Source organism: Xiphias gladius, chromosome 24 (genome assembly GCF_016859285.1).
Source record: "Xiphias gladius isolate SHS-SW01 ecotype Sanya breed wild chromosome 24, ASM1685928v1, whole genome shotgun sequence".
In the NCBI taxonomy this organism is placed as follows: Eukaryota; Metazoa; Chordata; class Actinopteri; order Istiophoriformes; family Xiphiidae; genus Xiphias; species Xiphias gladius.
This window is the reverse complement of record NC_053423.1, coordinates 25,669,047-25,688,119: the sequence shown is the minus strand read 5'-3', so window position 1 is coordinate 25,688,119 and position 19,073 is coordinate 25,669,047. Positions and strand designations below refer to the sequence as shown.

The following is a 19,073-nucleotide window of genomic DNA, read 5'->3' as shown; positions in this document are numbered from 1 at the left end:
ACACACACACACACACACACACACACACACACACACAGTGTTTTGCTTGTGGCTCACAGTTTCTGTCTCCTGACTGAGACTCAGGTGTTAAAGGGACAGTCTGACATTTGAACAAAGTCAGATGATTCAGACCAGTTTCACCTCCAGTACAGAGACTGGTCCAGGATGTGGTTAGTCTGGCTCAGCACAGAGACCGAAGTACGGGGGACACCGCAAACCGTCGAAACCACAAACAGCCTTGACCTTGAAAAGCGGTTTGTTGCTAGCTGATGTTACGGAACAGCTGATGGGCTCGTGTCACCGAAATCCAGCTTTTCATCAAGTTCCACCGTACATTTCTTCCCTGGTCAGACGGAGAGACTCAAAACCGTCCCAGAAAGACTCCTGCTCCTCTGTAGGAGGGCGGGGGACTCTTTACACGTCTGTGTCCAGCTGCTGTCTCGTAATGTGTCCGTGGCCGTAGGACATGTGGAGCTACAAACAGCAGCTGTTTATTGGTCTTACTTCATATTAGAATATTTAAAGTTGTTTATTTGGATTCGTTCTTTCCAGTCTGATCAGTGTGGTCCTCACGAAGATAGAAGTAAAAGTACACACACCCTCACACACGCTCTTTACTGGGTTCCTGTTTGTCCAGTTTCCTCAGCAGCTACCTCACTTCCTTCCTGTCAGGCTCCATTTCCTGCCCGGCCGCTGGGTTAATACAGACCAGTCACACACACGGCTGCCGTCCCGTTCTTTATAAATGACCGCAGTGTTCCCTCCCAGACACACGTAATAAATGTCTCCACAGGTACCAGACCCGACAGGTAGCTGGTCTGTTCTGAACTCTCAGTGGCTGGTTCACACCTGATCCTGCGATGTTTTCCGTCTCTTCGCTGTCAACGGTCAACTGAACCACCAACACACAGAAATACGCCCCGAGCGTGCGTGTTACCGGCGGCTCGGGGATCCTGGACGTACCAGGATCCAAACCGGTTCATCCGAAGCTTCCTGAGAACCTGGGTGTCCCCCCGCGGTCCAGCTCCTCGTCCCACAGTCAAATGTAGAAATGAATCAAAACCAAGAGCGAAAACCGAGCTCGTCTGCAGGCGGACGTGTCCTGTCAACAGTTTTACAGACTCAGCTTCTATCATGTCCAGTCCAGGACTCCCAGTCAGGCCTCCACCCCCAGCGTGATGTCTGTGGATGCCATCTCATAGACTGGGGTAAAACTATAGCTGTAAACTGGTGGACTGGCTTGGACGGGACCAGGTCTCAGTCTGCGGTTTAAAGGCAGGTCCTTTACAAGGGCATGTTTCTTTCTTTGATCTGGAAACACCTGAAGACACTTTCTCCCATGAGCCTCCTCGGTTCGTTCACGTCGTTTGTCGTTACGACCTCCTCCAACCAGAGCGAAGTTAATCCGCACTTCCCTCCGGTTTATGCTGCGTCTGCGCTCCTGCAGAGACCTGGACAGGAACGAGGCCTGGCAGGGGTTTTGTGTTGGAGCGCCGCTGTGGACCACTGGGACCAACCGGCATCCTGGACCGGCGCGGCGACACGTCGCTCACACCTGAGTGAGTTTCCTGAGTAAACACGTCCAGCCAACATCAACCGTCCCGTCAGGCTGCTACAGGTCAGTCAAGGTCCTACAAGATCACGTCTCTATGGAAACTAAACTCCAGACCTCCTTACCTCAGCGTCTTTGCTGCGTCTCCAAAACGTCTGAGTTTAGTTTTTATGATGTTAAAATGTTTTCAGAAACACAAATCACCAGATAAAGATCCCAATAACGAACCATCGTGGTTTTATTCAGCATCAAAATGTTTCACCTTTGACAAAAACAAATGAGTCTTAAGTCATCAGTCTTGAAGCAAGGCACTGACCCTGGCAGGGTTGACGGTTCAACTCCCGCTGGAAACACTGAAAGGCGTCGAAAAACCTAAAACCGTCAGTTACAGGAGTTTGATGGGAAATCTCTTCCACGGGTCAAAGGTCACTGGCTTTAATTCAACTTCAAAATATTAGAAAGAGAAACTTTAGCGACAGGAAAGACACTTTTCACCTTTTGTGTGAGTTGAACTTTATGTGTAAGCATGTGTTGACGTATAAATGTTGGTCCATGACGTGTTTTCACGAGACACGATAACAGGAAGCTGCAGAGTAAAGGACAGATTTGGACGATTTGTTCGGTTTGAAAGATGATGTTTTTATCTTAGCACTAGATCTGAGGTTCATCTGGTGCTAAGATAATAATTTGTGAACAGCAAAATAAAACCAAAACTCTTTGTGGACTTTAATGAGACTCTATTGTAATTATCTCACTTCATGCTGCTGTTTTATTTGACTGCATCGGATTAAAAGTTACACTTTAAAAACCTTTTTTTAATTGATTTGTGTACATGGACACAAGTTTTCATCCCCCTGTAGAGACTCCAGCGTCACTAAACCGGTTCATGGTTCTGTTCAGACTCTCGCAGCACCTGGTTGAGGTTCAGGAAAGATCCTGGTCTGGTTTAACACACAGAGAAAGGTCACAGTGACCTCAGACACCAACCTGTTTATTGACATCGAACCAGAACCACCGTCTTTCCCCAACCTGAACCACAGACGGGACTCCGGATGTGGACCCGGTCTCTGGTCTGACGGTCCTGATCGTTACACGTCCTCCATCCACCTCGACCACCTGCCGGAGACTCTGCTGCCGTTAATAACTGTGTCGCTTCATTCGTTCAACGAAAGTCGCGCCGAATCAATTAATCTCGCGACTGTTTCACAAACTGCCGACCGGTTCGTATGTTGACCCGCAGTTTCGTTGTGCTACAACATTTGTTTGTTTGAAATGTTCGCTCTAACACTGAAAGTAAGACGGAAATGTTTGAATTCGTATTAGTTAGAAAACGTAAATGAATGAAAAACATGTTTAGCGTATTGACTCTGGAATAGCAGGGAGCAGGACGATTTACTTTGTGCTCGTCAGCATTAACACTGTTTGCAAGGCGACGTGTGGATGAAGGGGCAACGCAGCAGCACGGTGGCACCCGACTGTGTTCGATCCTCCAATGGGGGGTTTCTCTGCTGCTCTGCACAGACCTGCTGTCGCTGAGCAAGACACGGAAGCTCCACCTGCTGGGTTGGAGAAGAGCAGGCGGATACGCCTATAGAAAGTAACGGGGGGATCCCAGAATCCCAGAATCCCAGATCCCAGCGAAGTTTCACCTGGACAGGTTCTGGTCATACCTGCAAGCAGCAGAGATCACGTCATCAGGAAAATAAGTCTCTGGGCTGAGACAGATTTTGTCTTCACGTTCATATGTTGTTTTGGGCAGAACACTGAGCCCTAAAGCTCCTGACTGGGATCGTCAGTAATGCGGGTCATTCATGAACAGCTGGAATTCATCTGGGTAACGTGGCTCATTCAGCTTTCTGAAGCTGAGCCGAGTTCACTTCTGCTTTAACACAGTTACAGGTGTAAAGTACTGACTTAGTTCGGGGTCCAACCTTTGGCACGTGCCGCAATTACTGTTTAATGTTTTTCTAAAGTAACAGAGCATTAACTTTTGAAGAAAGGATCATTGAAACATCTTTTTTGGCAACAACTAATTTGTAAAACCGGACCGAAGCCTCCCTTTAAACTCATTATAGTGCCAAAATATTTTAACTGGTTTCCCTGTGAATCTGAAAGCAGAGTTAACCGGTGTCGGAAGAAGCAGGAGAAAATGTGCAGCTTTAATCTTTCCGGCAGAATTTAAAACTCTTGTGTTTTGAACGTGAATCTGTTCCTTTTCTTTGTGAAAAAGAGAAGCCGTCCTGGTTAAGTACAGGTAAACAGATAAATAAATAAACTAGGCTTCACTCGGTCGAGCACAGACCTCGGCCGAGACCACAAAAAGGCCCAATCTACCAATATCAAGGAGCGTGAGCGAACAGATTCCAGGATCCGGATCGGATTGTTGCATAATCCTGCTGACAAACAAACCGACCAACAGGATCCGGTGAAAACAACCTGCTCGGTGCAGGTCGTCAGCTAATAATCACTCACTGTTTGACACAGTCGGGGATCTGCACGTGCTCAGTGGGGATGAAATGGGAAAGACCCTGAAGGCTGTCGACAAACTGGAGCTTCCTGCTGAATTTAGAGCTGGGGGGGGTAGGAGAGGGAGTAGAGGAGGGAAGAGGAGGAGGAGGAGGAGAGGGAGGGAGGGGGAGGAGGGGGAGAGAGAGGGGGGAGTAGGAGAGGGAGGGGGAGGAGGAGAGGGAGGAGGAGGAGGAGAGGGAGGAGGAGGAGAGGGAGGGGGGGATTGATTACCAGGAGGAAAAGAGTAAAAAAGACAGCTGGCTTAGTTAGCTGGTTTAGTTAGCTGGTTTAGTTAGCTGGTTTAATTAGCTGGTTTAATTAGCTGGTTTAATTAGCTGGCTCAGTTAGCTGGTTTAATTAGCTGGTTTAATTAGCTGGTTTAATTAGCTGGTTTAATTAGCTGGTTTAATTAGCTGGTTTAATTAGCTGGCTCAGTTAGCTGGTTTAATTAGCTGGTTTAATTAGCTGGTTTAGTTGGCTGGTTTAGTTGGCTGGTTTAGTTAGCTGGTTTAATTAGCTGGTTTAATTAGCTGGTTTAATTAGCTGGCTCAGTTAGCTGGTTTAATTAGCTGGTTTAATTAGCTGGCTCAGTTAGCTGGTTTAATTAGCTGGTTTAATTAGCTGGTTTAGTTAGCTGGTTTAATTAGCTGGTTTAATTAGCTGGTTTAATTAGCTGGCTCAGTTAGCTGGTTTAATTAGCTGGTTTAGTTGGCTGGTTTAGTTGGCTGGTTTAGTTAGCTGGTTTAGTTAGCTGGTTTAATTAGCTGGTTTAATTAGCTGGCTCAGTTAGCTGGTTTAATTAGCTGGTTTAATTAGCTGGCTCAGTTAGCTGGTTTAATTAGCTGGTTTAGTTGGCTGGTTTAGTTAGCTGGTTTAATTGGCTGGTTTAGTTGGCTGGTTTAGTTGGCTGGTTTAGTTGGCTGGTTTAGTTAGCTGGTTTAATTAGCTGGTTTAATTGGCTGGTTTAATGAGTTATACGTCACGGTAGCAGACAGAATGAGTGATGAAGAGGACGGTAACAGACCTGATGAAGGGTTTAATGATGGTGATGAGGGCTTTGATGTACCAGGTGGGATGAACCACGTAGAAACCCTTCAGGTTCTTCCTCAGTCTGCAAAAACACAGACAGGTGTATTTATCCTGTCCTTCCTCCTCCCCTCCCCAGTCTCTGTTTAGACCAGTAGGAGGCGCTACAGGCTGAGATCACTACAAACAGAGAGGCTGTGACTTTACCTCTCTGCACCTGTCTCTACTGTGACTTTACCTGTCTGTCCTGTTACTTTACCTGTCTGTACCTGTCTGTCCCGTGACTTTACGTGTCTGTCCTGTTACTTTACCTGTCTTTACCTGTCTCTAATGTGACTTTACCTGTCTTCTCCTGTCTCTAATGTGACTTTACCTGTCTGTACCTGTCTGTCCCGTGACTTTACCTGTCTGTACCTGTCTGTCCCGTGACTTTACCTGTCATTACCTGTCTCTACTGTGACTTTACCTGTCTTCTCCTGTCTCTACTGTGACTTCACCTGCCTGTACCTGTCTGTCCCGTGACTTTACCTGTCTGTACCTGTCTGTACTGTGACTTTACCTGTCTGCACCTGTCTCTACTGTGACTTCACCTGTCTGTACCTGTCTCTAATGTGACTTTACCTGTCTTCTCCTGTCTCTAATGTGACTTTACCTGTCTGTACTTGTTTGTCCTGTGACTTTACCTGTCTGTACCTGTCTGTACTGTGACTTTACCTGTCTGTCCCGTGACTTTACCTGTCTGTACCTGTCTGTCCTGTGACTTTACCTGTCTTTACCTGTCTCTACTGGGACTTTACCTGTCTTCTCCTGTCTCTACTGTGACTTCACCTGTCTGTTCCTGTCTCTAATGTGACTTTACCTGTCTGTACCTGTCTCTACTGTGACTTTACCTATCTGCTCCTGTCTCTACTGTGACTTTACCTGTCTGTACCTGTCTGTCCCGTGACTTTACCTGCCTGTACCTGTCTGTACTGTGACTTTACCTGTCTGCACCTGTCTCTACTGTGACTTCACCTGTCTGTACCTGTCTGTACTGTGACTTTACCTGTCTGTACCTGTCTGTACTGTGACTTTACCTGTCTGTACCTGTCTGCACCTGTCTCTACTGTGACTTCACCTGTCTGTACCTGTCTCTAATGTGACTTTACCTGTCTTCTCCTGTCTCTAATGTGACTTTACCTGTCTGTACCTGTCTGTCCCGTGACTTTACCTGTCTGTACCTGTCTGTACCTGTCTGTACTGTGACTTTACCTGTCTGCACTTGTCTCTACTGTGACTTCACCTGTCTGTACTGTGACTTCACCTGTCTGTACCTGTCTCTACTGTGACTTCACCTGTCTTCTCCTGTCTCTAATGTGACTTTACCTGTCTGTACCTGTCTGTCCCGTGACTTTACCTGTCTGTACCTGTCTGTCCCGTGACTTTACCTGTCATTACCTGTCTCTACTGTGACTTTACCTGTCTCTACTGTGACTTTACCTGTCTTCTCCTGTCTCTACTGTGACTTCACCCGTCTGTACCTGTCTCTAATGTGACTTTACCTGTCTGCTCCTGTCTCTAATGTGACCTCACCTGTCTGCACCTGTCTCTACTGTGACTTTACCTGTCTTCTCCTGTCTCTAATGTGACTTTACCTGTCTGTACTTGTTTGTCCTGTGACTTTACCTGTCTGTACCTGTCTGTACTGTGACTTTACCTGTCTGTCTCTACCGTGACTTTACCTGTCTGTACCTGTCTGTCCCGTGACTTTACCTGTCTTTACCTGTCTCTACTGTGACTTTACCTGTCTTCTCCTGTCTCTAATGTGACTTTACCTGTCTGTACCTGTTTGTCCTGTGACTTTACCTGTATGTACCTGTCTCTACTGTGACTTTACCTGTCTGCTCCTGTCTCTACTTTGACTTTACCTGTCTGTACCTGTCTGTACCTGTCTGTCCCGTGACTTTATCTGTCTGTACCTGTCTGTACCTGTTTGTCCTGTGACTTTACCTGTATGTACCTGTCTCTACTGTGACTTTACCTGTCTTCTCCTGTCTCTACTGTGACTTCACCTGTCTGTACCTGTCTCTAATGTGACTTTACCTGTCTCTACTGTGACTTTACCTGTCTTCTCCTGTCTCTACTGTGACTTCACCTGTCTGTACCTGTCTCTAATGTGACTTTACCTATCTGCTCCTGTCTCTACTGTGACTTTAACCTGTCTTCTCCTGTCTCTAATGTGACTTTACCTGTCTGTACCTGTCTTCTCCTGTCTCTAATGTGACTTTACCTGTCTGTACCTGTCTCTAATGTGACTTTACCTGTCTGTACCTGTCTCTAATGTGACTTTACCTGTCTGTACCTGTCTCTACTGTGACTTCACCTGTCTGTACCTGTCTCTAATGTGACTTCACCTGTCTGCTCCTGTCTCTAATGTGACTTCACCTGTCTGTACCTGTCTCTAATGTGACTTCACCTTTCTGTACCTGTCTCTAATGTGACTTCACCTTTCTGTACCTGTCTCTAATGTGACTTCACCTGTCTGTACCTGTCTGCTCCTGTCTCTAATGTGACTTTACCTGTCTGTACCTGTCTCTAATGTGACTTTACCTGTCTGTACCTGTCTGTACTGCGACTGAATAATCTCAACTTGTTGTTTGTTGATGCTGTGATTTGATCAATAGACCTTGTGGGTGAAACAGCAGATTGTAAACCTTGAATCAACAGAATATGAATTAGATCACAGTTGATTTAAAACCAAATTTATTAGAAAATCATCTTAACTGACACTTGATGTGACTTTAATACAATGATTTTCCAGGACACAGTGACCAGAGGCTGTTTTGTGTTTTACAGTTAAATTGACTCATTAGGGAAAGAAAAAAGCTGTTGACTAAAGATTTTTGTTTACACAGATTTTTGTTGAAGCTCTGACGCCACATAGTGGAGACGGACTGAACCAGCCCAGACGTATGACACATTTAAAAAAGAAAAGAAACCAGAGTTCGTGTTATCGAAGATTTTCTACCTGAACAACTTTAACAGAAGAGATTTTGAATCTCCTTTAAAGAAAAAATCCTTTTCATCCTCTATTGAAAATACACCTGTGTTTTGATTTATTTCTTTAGTCATATATTTGATCAGGTTCCACAGCCTCTTACCTGCAGTCTGTCTGTATAAATGCTCTTAAATGTTATTTAATGTCAGCTGTCAGTTCTCTACAGGGATTTTACATTCTTTAATATCACCTCACTTATTTACAGTCATTTACTGTGCAGGCAATGATTATTTTCTACTGATCTGAGACTGACCACAGACTGATCACAGACTGATCACTGACTGACCACAGACTGATCACTGACTGATCACTGACTGATCACTGACTGACTGAAGGAGGTGATCTTACCTCCTGTGGATGGTGGTGTAACACTCTCGCAGCCAGCTGATTCCTGGAAGTTTGTCGTTCTGGCCTCCAGCACAGAGATACACCATCACATAGTTCTCTCCAACCATCAGATCCAGGGTCCCTACTACATACCTGCAGACAGACAGGCAGAGAGAGAGACAGGTAGAGAGAGAGACGGGTAGAGAGAGAGAGAAGGGTAGAGAGAGAAACGGGTAGAGAGAGACGGGTAAAGAGACAGGCAGAGAGAGAGACGGGTAGAGAGAGAGAAGGGTATAGAGAGAGAGACGGGTAGAGAGAGAGAGAAGGGTAGAGAGAGAAACGGGTAGAGAGAGACGGGTAAAGAGACAGGCAGAGAGAGAGACGGGTAGAGAGAGAGAAGGGTAGAGAGACAGGCAGGTAGAGAGAGAGAGACGGGAAGAGAGAGAGAGACGGGAAGAGAGAAAGGCAGGGAGAGAGACAGGCAGAGAGAGAGAAGGGTATAGAGAGAGACGGGTAGAGAGAGAGAAGGGTAGAGAGTGAGACAGGCAGAGAGAGAGACAGGCAGAGAGAGAGACGGGTAGAGAGAGAGAAGGGTATAGAGACAGGCAGATAGAGAGAGAGAGACGGGAAGAGAGACAGGCAGGTAGAGAGAGAGAGACGGGAAGAGAGACAGGCAGAGAGAGAGAAGGGTAGAGAGAGAGAGACGGGTAGAGAGAGAGAAGGGTATAAAGAGAGAGACGGGTAGAGAGAGAGAGATGGGAAGAGAGACAGGCAGGGAGAGAGACGGGTAGAGAGAGACGGGTAAAGAGACAGGCAGAGAGAGAGACGGGTAGAGAGAGAGTCGGGTAGAGAGAGAGACAGGTAGACAGCATCAGCGTGTTAGCATCTCCATTGTTAGCATGTTGCTATTAGCATTTAGCTCTAAGCGTCGCTTCACAGAGCAGCTAACAAGGCTGCAGACGCAGTTTGTGTTTTCAGTAACAGTCACACCTGTTGATAGTGTTTATAGTTACTTCTTTTATCTGCGCTGTGCGTCTGTTTTTGTACTTTATTCTGCTGCTTCAATTGTCTGCGTGGGATCAGTAAAATTTATCGTACGTTTTCTCGTCATTAGCTAAGTTGCTAACAAACGTCGGCAAAGTAAAAACAAACTGTCATTTGTTCAATAAATAAGTATGTTGATATTTTCAGACATGGTAGCCAGATATTTTTAAGTAAATAAGTGAATTTTATCCCTATAGTAGCAAACATAAGAAAGGAAAAAAATAAAATTAATTTTAACATTTTCTTAAAAATGTATTGCTGTCTTTGTGAGGACCAGTTTCCATTTTAAATCATCATAGTGAGGACACTTCTGCACTGTGAGGACATTTTGTCACTAGGGGTCCTCACAGCTACAGAAAGACAAACGTGTGTGATTTACCTGAACAGATTGTCCATCACGTACTGGTAATTCTCCAGACTGTTCTGCGGCAGGTAACAGGAGGTAAACACGATGATGTCGTTCATACCGTCTCCATAGTAACCTAAGAGGTGACAGAGAGGGTAAAGCAGGTGTTTCACACGAGGGAGCGGTCGCAGATGAAGAAGACGCCAGGTAAAGCGCCGCACAGGTAACTCCTCCGCCTGCAGCGTAGCCATACCTCCGTGGGACAGCACCCTGAGAAACGGCTCCAGGACGCTCATGTTGACCCGGCTCTCCTGGGGGGGGTCACCTGTGGAGAAACAGCGCCATCTGGTGCCCTGACTGTCCACCATGTCCTCCCTCTCCAGAGTTCCCATACCGCTCTGATCCAGCCCGGGTACACAGCAGTTCCGAGAGTCAGACCCGCACCTGGGACTGGAGCCAAAGGGCGTGTGGCTGTGTGACGTGGCGCCGAGACGCCGCAGGTCATCTGGAAAACAAGTCCAAGGTGAATTTCTTAGTGTTTTCACCCGTGTCCCCCGGCTATATGACCACTGACATCCCACCTTCCAGATCAAGGTCGTAGATGGGGAAGGGCAGTGATTCGCTATCGGAGGGCGTTTCCATGGCATCCAGGTCGAAGTCGAGCCCCGTGTCATCGTCGTCTTCAGCTGAGAGGGAGAGGAAGGCCGAGGGGAAGTCGTCAGAGATGGTCGACTCACTGCGACCTGAGGATCATCTATGTTATTTACACAGTCCGGACTGAGCTTAACAAACATCACGAGCTGGATCTTTGTCTCAGAACCAGAGTTCAGGAGACACCAGGCTCAGTATGGAGTCCTGAAAGGTCCAAAAGCAGAACACGCAGTCCCTCAGGTGTAATATCAGGAGGCAACTTCACGCTGAAAAGACTGTAACGTGGATGAAGCCTCAATCTTTAGAATATTTTTTTCGCAGAATGAGGACAGTGGGTTAGGATGAGATCTGTAAATGTCCAGTTCGAACAGCAGCAAAAACCCGTTCACATGTTGTTCAGCACCTGGCTGTTTGAAGACAGACTTGAAAACCTGTGAACCTGTCCCCCTTAAGGGCAAAAGGTTCAGGTTTTGGCTCTGCAAGACAAAAATGCCTCAATACCAACAATGTGAAGAGATTTTTTTATTGATGGCAGCTGGAGCTTTCATCAAGTATTTAATGACCTTGAATACTTGATACTTGAATCAAAATTGTACTTGATTTTGTTTTTAATTTGCTGCGCTCTACAAATAAAGATTATTATTATTATTAGTAGCATTTAAACACAAGATGAGTCAGAGAAATGAACATTAGTAACTAACGTTAGTCTTTTACCAAGAGGAAGAGACAACATTTCTACTGGTTTTACACTGAGATCCCAGAAGACGTATCGTCTCTGATACTAACATTATCTGTTTTTTTAATCAAAGAATAAGAGAAATATCAACATTAACGCCTTCTATAAAATAACAGAAAAAACAAAATTGTGTGATTTTTGTTATCATTTTACAAGTTAAATGTCTGAAAATCGGGTTAAATGCTGTTTATTAATGAATATTCAAATAATACCCCGTAAAGTCAAACGCTGTGGAGTGAAACAGTAACTCTTTTGTTTTTAGTTTTTTAATGTGTGTCTTTTGATCTGGATCATGGTTTTGTTCCTCAGTCCTGCAACTGTAGTTATGGGGAGACCTTAGAGGCTTTGGTTTTATTACCTAAAGATAGACTCAGAGCCGGAGCCACCAGGACTTTCTTCTTCTTTGGTCGAGACCCTGACAAGGCCAGACTGCTGGGAGGATCTGTGGACAGGAAGTGAGGGCACACATTGTATAGACACATTGTATCATTGTATATTTTATATTTACATATTTCTCATGGGTTTACGTTTATTTCTTTTGTGATTTTTCTTACTAATTTATAAATATGATTCATATTTTCCCCTTTTTTTATTGTCTATTATTTTATGATGATTATTTTGCCACCCACTGTTCTACACATGGGACAAAACTTTCCAGCGGTGTTCTGATAGAAACTATGTCCTGTGTACCTGGTCTCTCTCGGATCGAAGTCGACAATTTCTGCTGAGACTCGACCTCAGTTGCTCCTGACGACAGGAAGACAGGAGGTCAGACAGGAAACTCAGGCAAGAAGAAGAAGAAGAATTTTTTACCTGGTTGGGAATCAAACACCTGCTCACCGTCACCTGCTGGGAGACAAAGAGAGGACATGATGAGGACAAGCAGAGTTTAATCTGAAGAAGGGTTGAAGATGGACGTGTTTCCTCACCTTCCTCGTTTCCAGCGGCAGTCTCTCCCTCCGTCTCCTCCTCATCTTAAAAACAAAAAGATTTAAGAATGAAAAGAGACGACAGAAACTCACCTGACACTGAGACGCGTTTCTGTTCCTCTTACCTGTTGACTCAGCTCCTGTTGCTGCCATGGCAACGCTGTTCCCCTTCACTACTTCACCTGTTCCCTCGTCCTCCTCTGAGGAAGAAGATAAGAAATGTTTAGATATGACTGTTATATAAATTGTATATTTGAGTTTTAAAGGTGAGTTAAAGGTTACTTGTGTTGTGCCCTAATAGAGAAATTTGTTTAATTAGATCAGGAGCTATAAAGTTTGACGCACAGAAAAATAAGTTAATATTAACAGATGTTATCTCCTATTATGTAGAATGTTACTGTGGATTCGGTGAGTTGGCTGTGAGCTACAACTTGAGCCCAGTGTTTTTAGCCTGGATCTGTTCACGTTCAGTCAAACTGTCCCAGTAAAAGCTGCTGAACCAGCTGTGACCAGCTGCTGTTCTCAGCGTAGCCGTGGACGTACAGACAACTGTCACCGAATCCCTGTGATGCTGAGGGAAACTTAAAAACAGGAGGATTCTGAATGAAGTTCTGCAGCCTCTTTTTCTCTGGTGTCTAAGTGGATTTCTGGAGCTTTATTGTGGAGGGACATCAGATATCGTGATGTCCTCAGGAAGTGGACGTCACACTGAATCATGTCAACACATGTTTCATGTCTCTGTGTTCAGAGCTGACTCGGTTAGGACTCTGAGAAAGAGTGAATACTTCCACAAATTGCAGTAAGTCAGGAGATAAGGGTTTCGTGAGTGCCATTGCCTCACGTCTCTGCCTCCACACACTTTAATCACAGACAAAAATTATGTGATAAGAAGGAAATTTTTGGAGTGAATCATTTTCTAAGCAAAGTGTATGATAAAAGCCTGAACAACATAACCTAAAAATGACCACGAATTAAAAAAATCTTCAAATTAAGCAGATGCTGACTAAAATAGATGATTTCCTCGAAAACATCTCAGTACCTGTTTGATCAACAGATGGAGCAGCAGGAGTAGTACTACTAGCAGCGACAGTGGTAGTAGTGGTGGTGTCAGTAGTATTAGTCGTCGTACTGTTGCCGGTGTTGGCGGTGTTGACGTTCTCAGTGTCTTCAGATGCCAGAATTGACCTGCACTCAGAAACAAACGGATACCGAAGAAGTGAGAAACTCTAGACTCGACTGGAGAATCTTTTCTCATTTAGTGATGTAATTTTCTTCTTTTGTGTGAATAGTCCAACATTTTGGGAAATAGTCTGTATTTGCTTTCTTTCTGAGAGTGACATGTGAAGATCAATATTATTATTATAATAATCTATAATATTATTATTATATCAGCAAATTTGTTTATGTACTTGAGACAGATCCAGGCTACATTTCCCCGTTTACAGTCTTTATGCTAAGCTAGGCCAACCACATCCAGACTCCAGCGGCGAGAATAAGAGAAGTTCTGAAAATAGTGAATTGTTCCTTTAAGGGCAGACACCTTCAAACCTCACCTGACCTGACCTAGACTGGGCTACAATTCTTTTATTAAAAGTGGAAGTTGTATTTTCTTCCTGATGTTGTATAAAAGTATTTGTTTACAACATTTAATTACTTGTTGTGATGCCATCAAAATGTTTTTAAAACAACATTCACCGAGCTGTGTCACGTAACGCAGGCATGAACCCGAGATCAGAAGAATGAGATGATTCATCTTAGCTGCACTGGGAATGTCAGTATTAATAATGAACCATCGTGAACCGGTGTAGAAATGTTGTCAGTCAGTTTGCAGACGACACTGCACTATTTCTCCAAGACTCTACTGGAAGTAACGGGTATATTTTCTAAAACAAAAGTGTATTTCTATCTGCAGTGCATTCTGGTCTCTTCTCTCCTTCTCTGTACGATTGTTGAACAATGTTTTCAAAATGACGGCTCCAGAGAGAAGCCCTCACTTCACCGATTCTGAGGAAATGTTGCCAAAACCTGAAATTAATTTTTGAGGGAGCTAAAACATTTTCTGACATAACACTATAAAAATATATCTGAAATAAAATATCATAAATCTGAATGAAAGTTACTCTTACTGAACAGTTTAAGCGGTTAACATTTTTTGATGTTCTTTAAAAATCCAGGCTAAACAAAGAAAACCTAAAGCTGGTGAATGAACTTTGACCTGGGGGTGTCGTCCTCTTGTTCCTCCTCTCTGGACTCCATGTTGTTCCTGCTGCTGTCAGTGAAGATGAGAACAGATGATAAGACGCTGGATGTCGTTAGTTAACCATCCTGTAGTCAGACTGTTTGGTTGTCAGCAGAGTTCAGACCATGGATGGATTATCGAACTGAGCTTATGTTATTTAAAGAGCTCAGTGTGTCTAGGCGCAATACAACCACAGAGAGATGCAAAACAAACAAACTTAACAGACTCGTTAACAGAATCTGTTTCTCTTATATAAAAACCAGAACAAATGAGTCAAATAATCAGACTCCAGCCAAACACAAAGTGCAAGCTGCTGTTTCGACACACGGCCGAAATAATCTTTTCTTTGAAACTGGGAGAACTGAATTGAGACAGAATATTTCAGGGGACAGGGCTCCTCTTATTTTTTTGGGGGGCGTGTACACTAATTAAATGAAGCTGAAAATGAATCATGTGTTATTGTTTTTCTTTTCTGTCCGTCTTATATCTGTAACTCACCTGTCTGCTTTCTGTTTACCTGCAACAAACTTTTCCGGATTTGGCCAGTTATTCATTTCCACACAGCACGGGAGGGTTGGACAAAAGGTCCACTAAACCACCATGTGTGGACAGGCTGTCCACACACTTTTGGCTACATAGTGTATGAACTTGTCTCGATCAGGCTCATATCAAACTGCCAAAGTTAACTTTAGTTATGCAGCTCTTATCGTAAAGAAACAGCTCACGGACAAGGGAGAGAAGGTTGAACTACAAAATAAAAGACAAAGTATAAAAGCAGTGGACGTGAACCCACAAAGAGAAAATGCAGACTTACAGCAGGTACGGAGGTCGACGCTCTCGCAGGGAGTCGACAGGAAACTCGCTCACGCTCTGCAGCAGCCAGGTCTGGTGAGACAGGTGAGACGGGTGAGACGGGCCCAGGACAAACAGACGAGATCCCAGAGAAAACTGCTGCTGCACACCTGGAGACTCACCTGATTATATCACAGTGGCTTATTATGAGTTTATGAGTGGACTCTGACACCTCACCTGTCTCTCTCTCTCTCCTTATACCACCTCACCTGTCTCTCTCTCTCTCTCTACACTTAACCTCTACCTCTCTCTACCACCTCACCTGTCTGTCTCTCTCTCGCTCTCTCTCTACCGCCTCACCTGTCTCTCTCTCTCTCTCTCTACCAGCTCACCTCTCTCGCTCTCTCTCTACCACCTCTCCTGTCTCTCTCTCTACACTTAACTTCTACGTCTCTCTACCACCTCACCTGTCTCTCTCTCTCTCTCTCTCTACACTTAACCTCTACCTCTCTCTACCACCTCACCTGTCTCTCTCTCTCTCTCTCTACACTTAACCTCTACCTCTCTCTACCACCTAACCTGTCTGTCTCTCTCTCGCTCTCTCTCTACCGCCTCACCTGTCTCTCTCTCTCTCTCTCTCTCTACCAGCTCACCTCTCTCGCTCTCTCTCTACCACCTCTCCTGTTTCTCTCTCTCGCTCTCTCTCTACCAGCTCACCTCTCTCGCTCTCTCTACACTTAACTTCTACGTCTCTCTACCACCTCACCTGTCTCTCTCTCTCTCGCTCTCTCTCTACCACCTCACCTGTCTGTCTCTCTCTCGCTCTCTCTCTACCGCCTCACCTGTCTCTCTCTATCTCTCTCTACCAGCTCACCTCTCTCGCTCTCTCTCTACCACCTCACCTGTCTCTCTCTCTCTCTACACCTAACTTTCTACCTCTCTCTACCACCTCACCTGTCTGTCTCTCTCTCACTCTCTCTCTACCGCCTCACCTGTCTCTCTCTCTCTCTCTCTCTGTGTACTTTCAGCCAACCTGACAGCAGAGGTGTGGTGCGTCGCCGCGGCGAGGGCCCGGCCCTGTTACCAGGGCGACCGTGACTGTACAAGCAGAGGCGCAGGCGTGGAAACTGCACCGAGCGTGTTCCTACCTGCTGAGTGTATTTCACAAATGACATGAGTAACTATTTTTCTGCTGTGTTCGTGTGATGAGGGGTGGAATCGAATAGAGTAGAATCACAGCAGTGCCGTGTGTTTCACAGTGAATGGGAATCAGGGTTTAACATCATCCACAGAAGCTACACTGTTCCTCACCATGACTCCCATGACTCCTATGACTACTATGTGACTGCCTTACACAACAGTGGTGCAGCAGGTTCATCCTGGTTTACTTATTCTCACCAGATCTGACTCCCCGGAGACTCGTGTATAAAAGGACACTTAAAAGCCTCCATCGTGTCCCTTTTTTAACCGTAGAACAATGAGGGATTCCTGGGGAATTTTAACATTTACGCAGTGCAGATCTTTTAAAACAAAAAAATAGTTGAGCTTTTCTCAAATGTTCTAATAAAGTCAGAATCCTGTTTATCGTACTTTCCATAGAAATAATGTGGGGAGAAAAGATCATATTGAGCACATTACGGTGCACAAGTAAAAATGAGGGACAAAATAGAGCGTAAAATATTAAAACAGCATGAAGTACTGCGGCAACTGCTGTTTGCAGTCGGAGTAAAAGAAAAGAGGAAAGTAGGAAACGAGCTTTCCGTCTGGAAGCTTTAGGCTTCATCTCTTGTCCTGGTTCAAACTCCGCTGCAGGTTTGTTACTTGTTCTGCAGATGTTGACTCTCAGTCCAGTTTCTTTCTGACTCCACAGGTGAAACAAAACCATCAAACACAGGAAAGTGTCAGTAGGTGAAGTGAGAAACGAGTTTAACCGGCTGAATTTCCTTTTTCTTTCAATTTTCTTGTTATTATGTCCTGAAACTTCGCGTCGTGATTGTTGATGACAGATATTAAATTATTAAATAAAACGTGGCGGTGCTTTTAAACACCGCCCGTCCCGGGTGAGCGGGGATTACCGCTGACTCTCACCCATCCATTAATTCAACAGCAAACCCCGCTCTTTCGGTCCGTCCCGGTTCGTAACGACCGGAGTCTTGACGGCAGCCAGTTACATTTAACGACCGCGTTTAGCCAGCGGGGCGGAGTTTATAAGAGATAATTTGATTTTAACGGCAGCACGGAGCGCACCACCCACTACAGTTACGCTATAAATCAAATCTAACACACCAGGCTGTGTTGACGGTACACCGAGTGAAAAGGTAAAAGGAAAAGGACTTTCCGACGCAAGCTATTTAAAGTGAGTTTGCGATGTGGCTGTTTTCTCCTCACCTTGAGTTATACATTAAATCACACAGCAGCAGCGTGGACAGAAAGGTAAATAAAACTAAATGTAAAGTAAAGTAAGGTGCTGCACCTGATACAGTTGTCCTGAACCGACGCCAGACACCATTCAAATCACTACTCGGTTTGGTACTCGGCTGAATTGAGGCTAGAATCACTCTACTTTGTTAAACCTTTGGTTTCTTATTGAAATTAGGCCCCTTTCTTGAACGTACTCGATGCCTGTCATGGTCTTTCTTTAACATTAACTCCAGCTGTCGGGCAACAGCAAGCCGAGCGTTGTAAAAAGTGGATATTTATTTTAAGCATACACTGCTCGGATATTATATTTACGCCGGATGTATTAGGTGTCTCCTTACGAGGTGGAGGAAATGGTAAAAACGCTATTAATTGTATGTAATTTTGCTGGTAAGTCAATTCTTCTTAAATTGACTTATTTTTAAATGGAGTTCTGCGTGGTGATGTCTCGAACATAGTGAGGCTGGACGTGTGCTAGTTAACTTTTTTACGCAGACGTAGTGACCTTAGTGTCAAGTCTAGTTTCTTCTTCTGTTTGTTTTTACTAAATTTACGCTGTGCACTGTGAGTGTATAAAGTGGTTCCGTTGAATCAGCAAAGTTTTTTTTTTTTATCTAACAAAAAAGTTTCCGCGGTGGCTAGCTAGCTAGCTAGCTGCCAACGCTGCCGTTTAGTGTTAAGCGGATGTGACGTCACGTGGCGCTGTTTGCATCCTCCGGTGGGCGGGGCCTGTGAGCGGAGAGGAATGTAAACAGCTAGCACGCCCGTTCACCCGCCACCGTCGGCGCAGATCGCACGCTCTCATCCGGTGCCGGTAAGCAGCATCTTATCCACCCGACTGTTTGTTGCGACGTGGATGCGGGGGTCAGTGCCGTGGCCCGGGCGGATTCGGTGCCCCTGCGGAACAGCAGCGAACTTGGCTAAGTTAGCTCGAAGAGCTAGCGTCATGTTGGCTAGCTCTAGGATCCGTTGCGTTGGAGCAGAAAGCAGCTTAACCCGGAGCCGTCAGCCGCAGGCTTCAGGGTTTCTGTCAGGTTTCTGCTGAGCTGGGTGCGACAGGCCAGAGATCACGGTCAGCAGTGAGTACAGACAGTCCCGGTGTGTAGTTTTACGGTGAATAGGTGGTTTGTTATGTGACTGAGCAGCGTTACGGGAAACTTCAGCACTTGTTTGGCTGAGTACTGAGTGTCCTCAGGGACTGAAACACTCTCCTCCTCCTCAGCCCTACAGTCTGACTAACGTACTACCACATTTTCACACTTTTACTTCCTACTGCCCGCCGACAGTAACAGATAAAGACCGCCTGTCCTCCAGCTGTGGCGCTCAGGAAGAGATCAGGTGTGGCAAGGTCACCAGTACAGCATCGGCAATCTGTATGTAGCCGGAGGACGGCAGTCAGTCCCGATGTACCAGACCTGGGTTACTGATTCAAGCCTGTGGGGTCCCAGGGGTCGGGGTGCCCAGAGTC

The 19,073-nt window shown here is 45.3% G+C and overlaps 2 protein-coding genes across 15 annotated transcripts in view; one reads left to right on the top strand and one right to left on the bottom strand.

Moving 5' to 3' along the window:
- Positions 1 to 1,086: 1,086 nt before the first annotated feature.
- Positions 1,087 to 19,073, bottom strand: part of LOC120786622 (bcl-2/adenovirus E1B 19 kDa-interacting protein 2-like protein) — an 18,401-nt gene continuing 414 nt past the window's right edge. The window contains exons 1-16 of one of the 8 annotated variants that reach the window (XM_040122157.1): positions 17,661 to 18,176; positions 15,210 to 15,280; positions 14,372 to 14,425; positions 13,196 to 13,341; positions 12,282 to 12,356; positions 12,157 to 12,201; positions 12,068 to 12,076; positions 11,918 to 11,974; positions 11,586 to 11,669; positions 10,422 to 10,526; positions 10,094 to 10,345; positions 9,874 to 9,976; positions 8,472 to 8,603; positions 5,085 to 5,171; positions 4,025 to 4,123; positions 1,087 to 3,222 (exon numbers count right to left, since the gene is read on the bottom strand). In XM_040122157.1, coding sequence (XP_039978091.1) covers positions 3,198 to 3,222; positions 4,025 to 4,123; positions 5,085 to 5,171; positions 8,472 to 8,603; positions 9,874 to 9,976; positions 10,094 to 10,345; positions 10,422 to 10,526; positions 11,586 to 11,669; positions 11,918 to 11,974; positions 12,068 to 12,076; positions 12,157 to 12,201; positions 12,282 to 12,356; positions 13,196 to 13,341; positions 14,372 to 14,425; positions 15,210 to 15,280; positions 17,661 to 17,696 — 1,380 coding nt within the window. In that variant the 5' untranslated portion in view covers positions 17,697 to 18,176 and the 3' untranslated portion in view covers positions 1,087 to 3,197. Of the gene's footprint in view, positions 3,223 to 4,024; positions 4,124 to 5,084; positions 5,172 to 8,471; positions 8,604 to 9,873; positions 9,977 to 10,093; positions 10,346 to 10,421; positions 10,584 to 11,585; positions 11,670 to 11,917; positions 11,975 to 12,067; positions 12,077 to 12,156; positions 12,202 to 12,281; positions 12,357 to 13,195; positions 13,342 to 14,371; positions 14,426 to 15,209; positions 15,348 to 15,369; positions 15,458 to 17,660; positions 18,177 to 19,073 lie in introns of those variants that run through there. The other 7 variants (XM_040122154.1, XM_040122156.1, XM_040122155.1 and 4 more) reach the window with 7 other exon arrangements.
- The window catches only part of mindy1 (MINDY lysine 48 deubiquitinase 1), a 17,846-nt gene continuing 16,177 nt past the window's right edge, over positions 17,405 to 19,073 (top strand). Inside the window, exon 1 of one of the 7 annotated variants that reach the window (XM_040122143.1) lies at positions 17,405 to 17,505. The gene's annotated coding sequence lies outside the window, so the exon portion shown is untranslated. Of the gene's footprint in view, positions 17,621 to 17,701; positions 17,996 to 18,318; positions 18,420 to 18,467; positions 18,685 to 19,073 lie in introns of those variants that run through there. The other 6 variants (XM_040122137.1, XM_040122138.1, XM_040122141.1 and 3 more) reach the window with 6 other exon arrangements.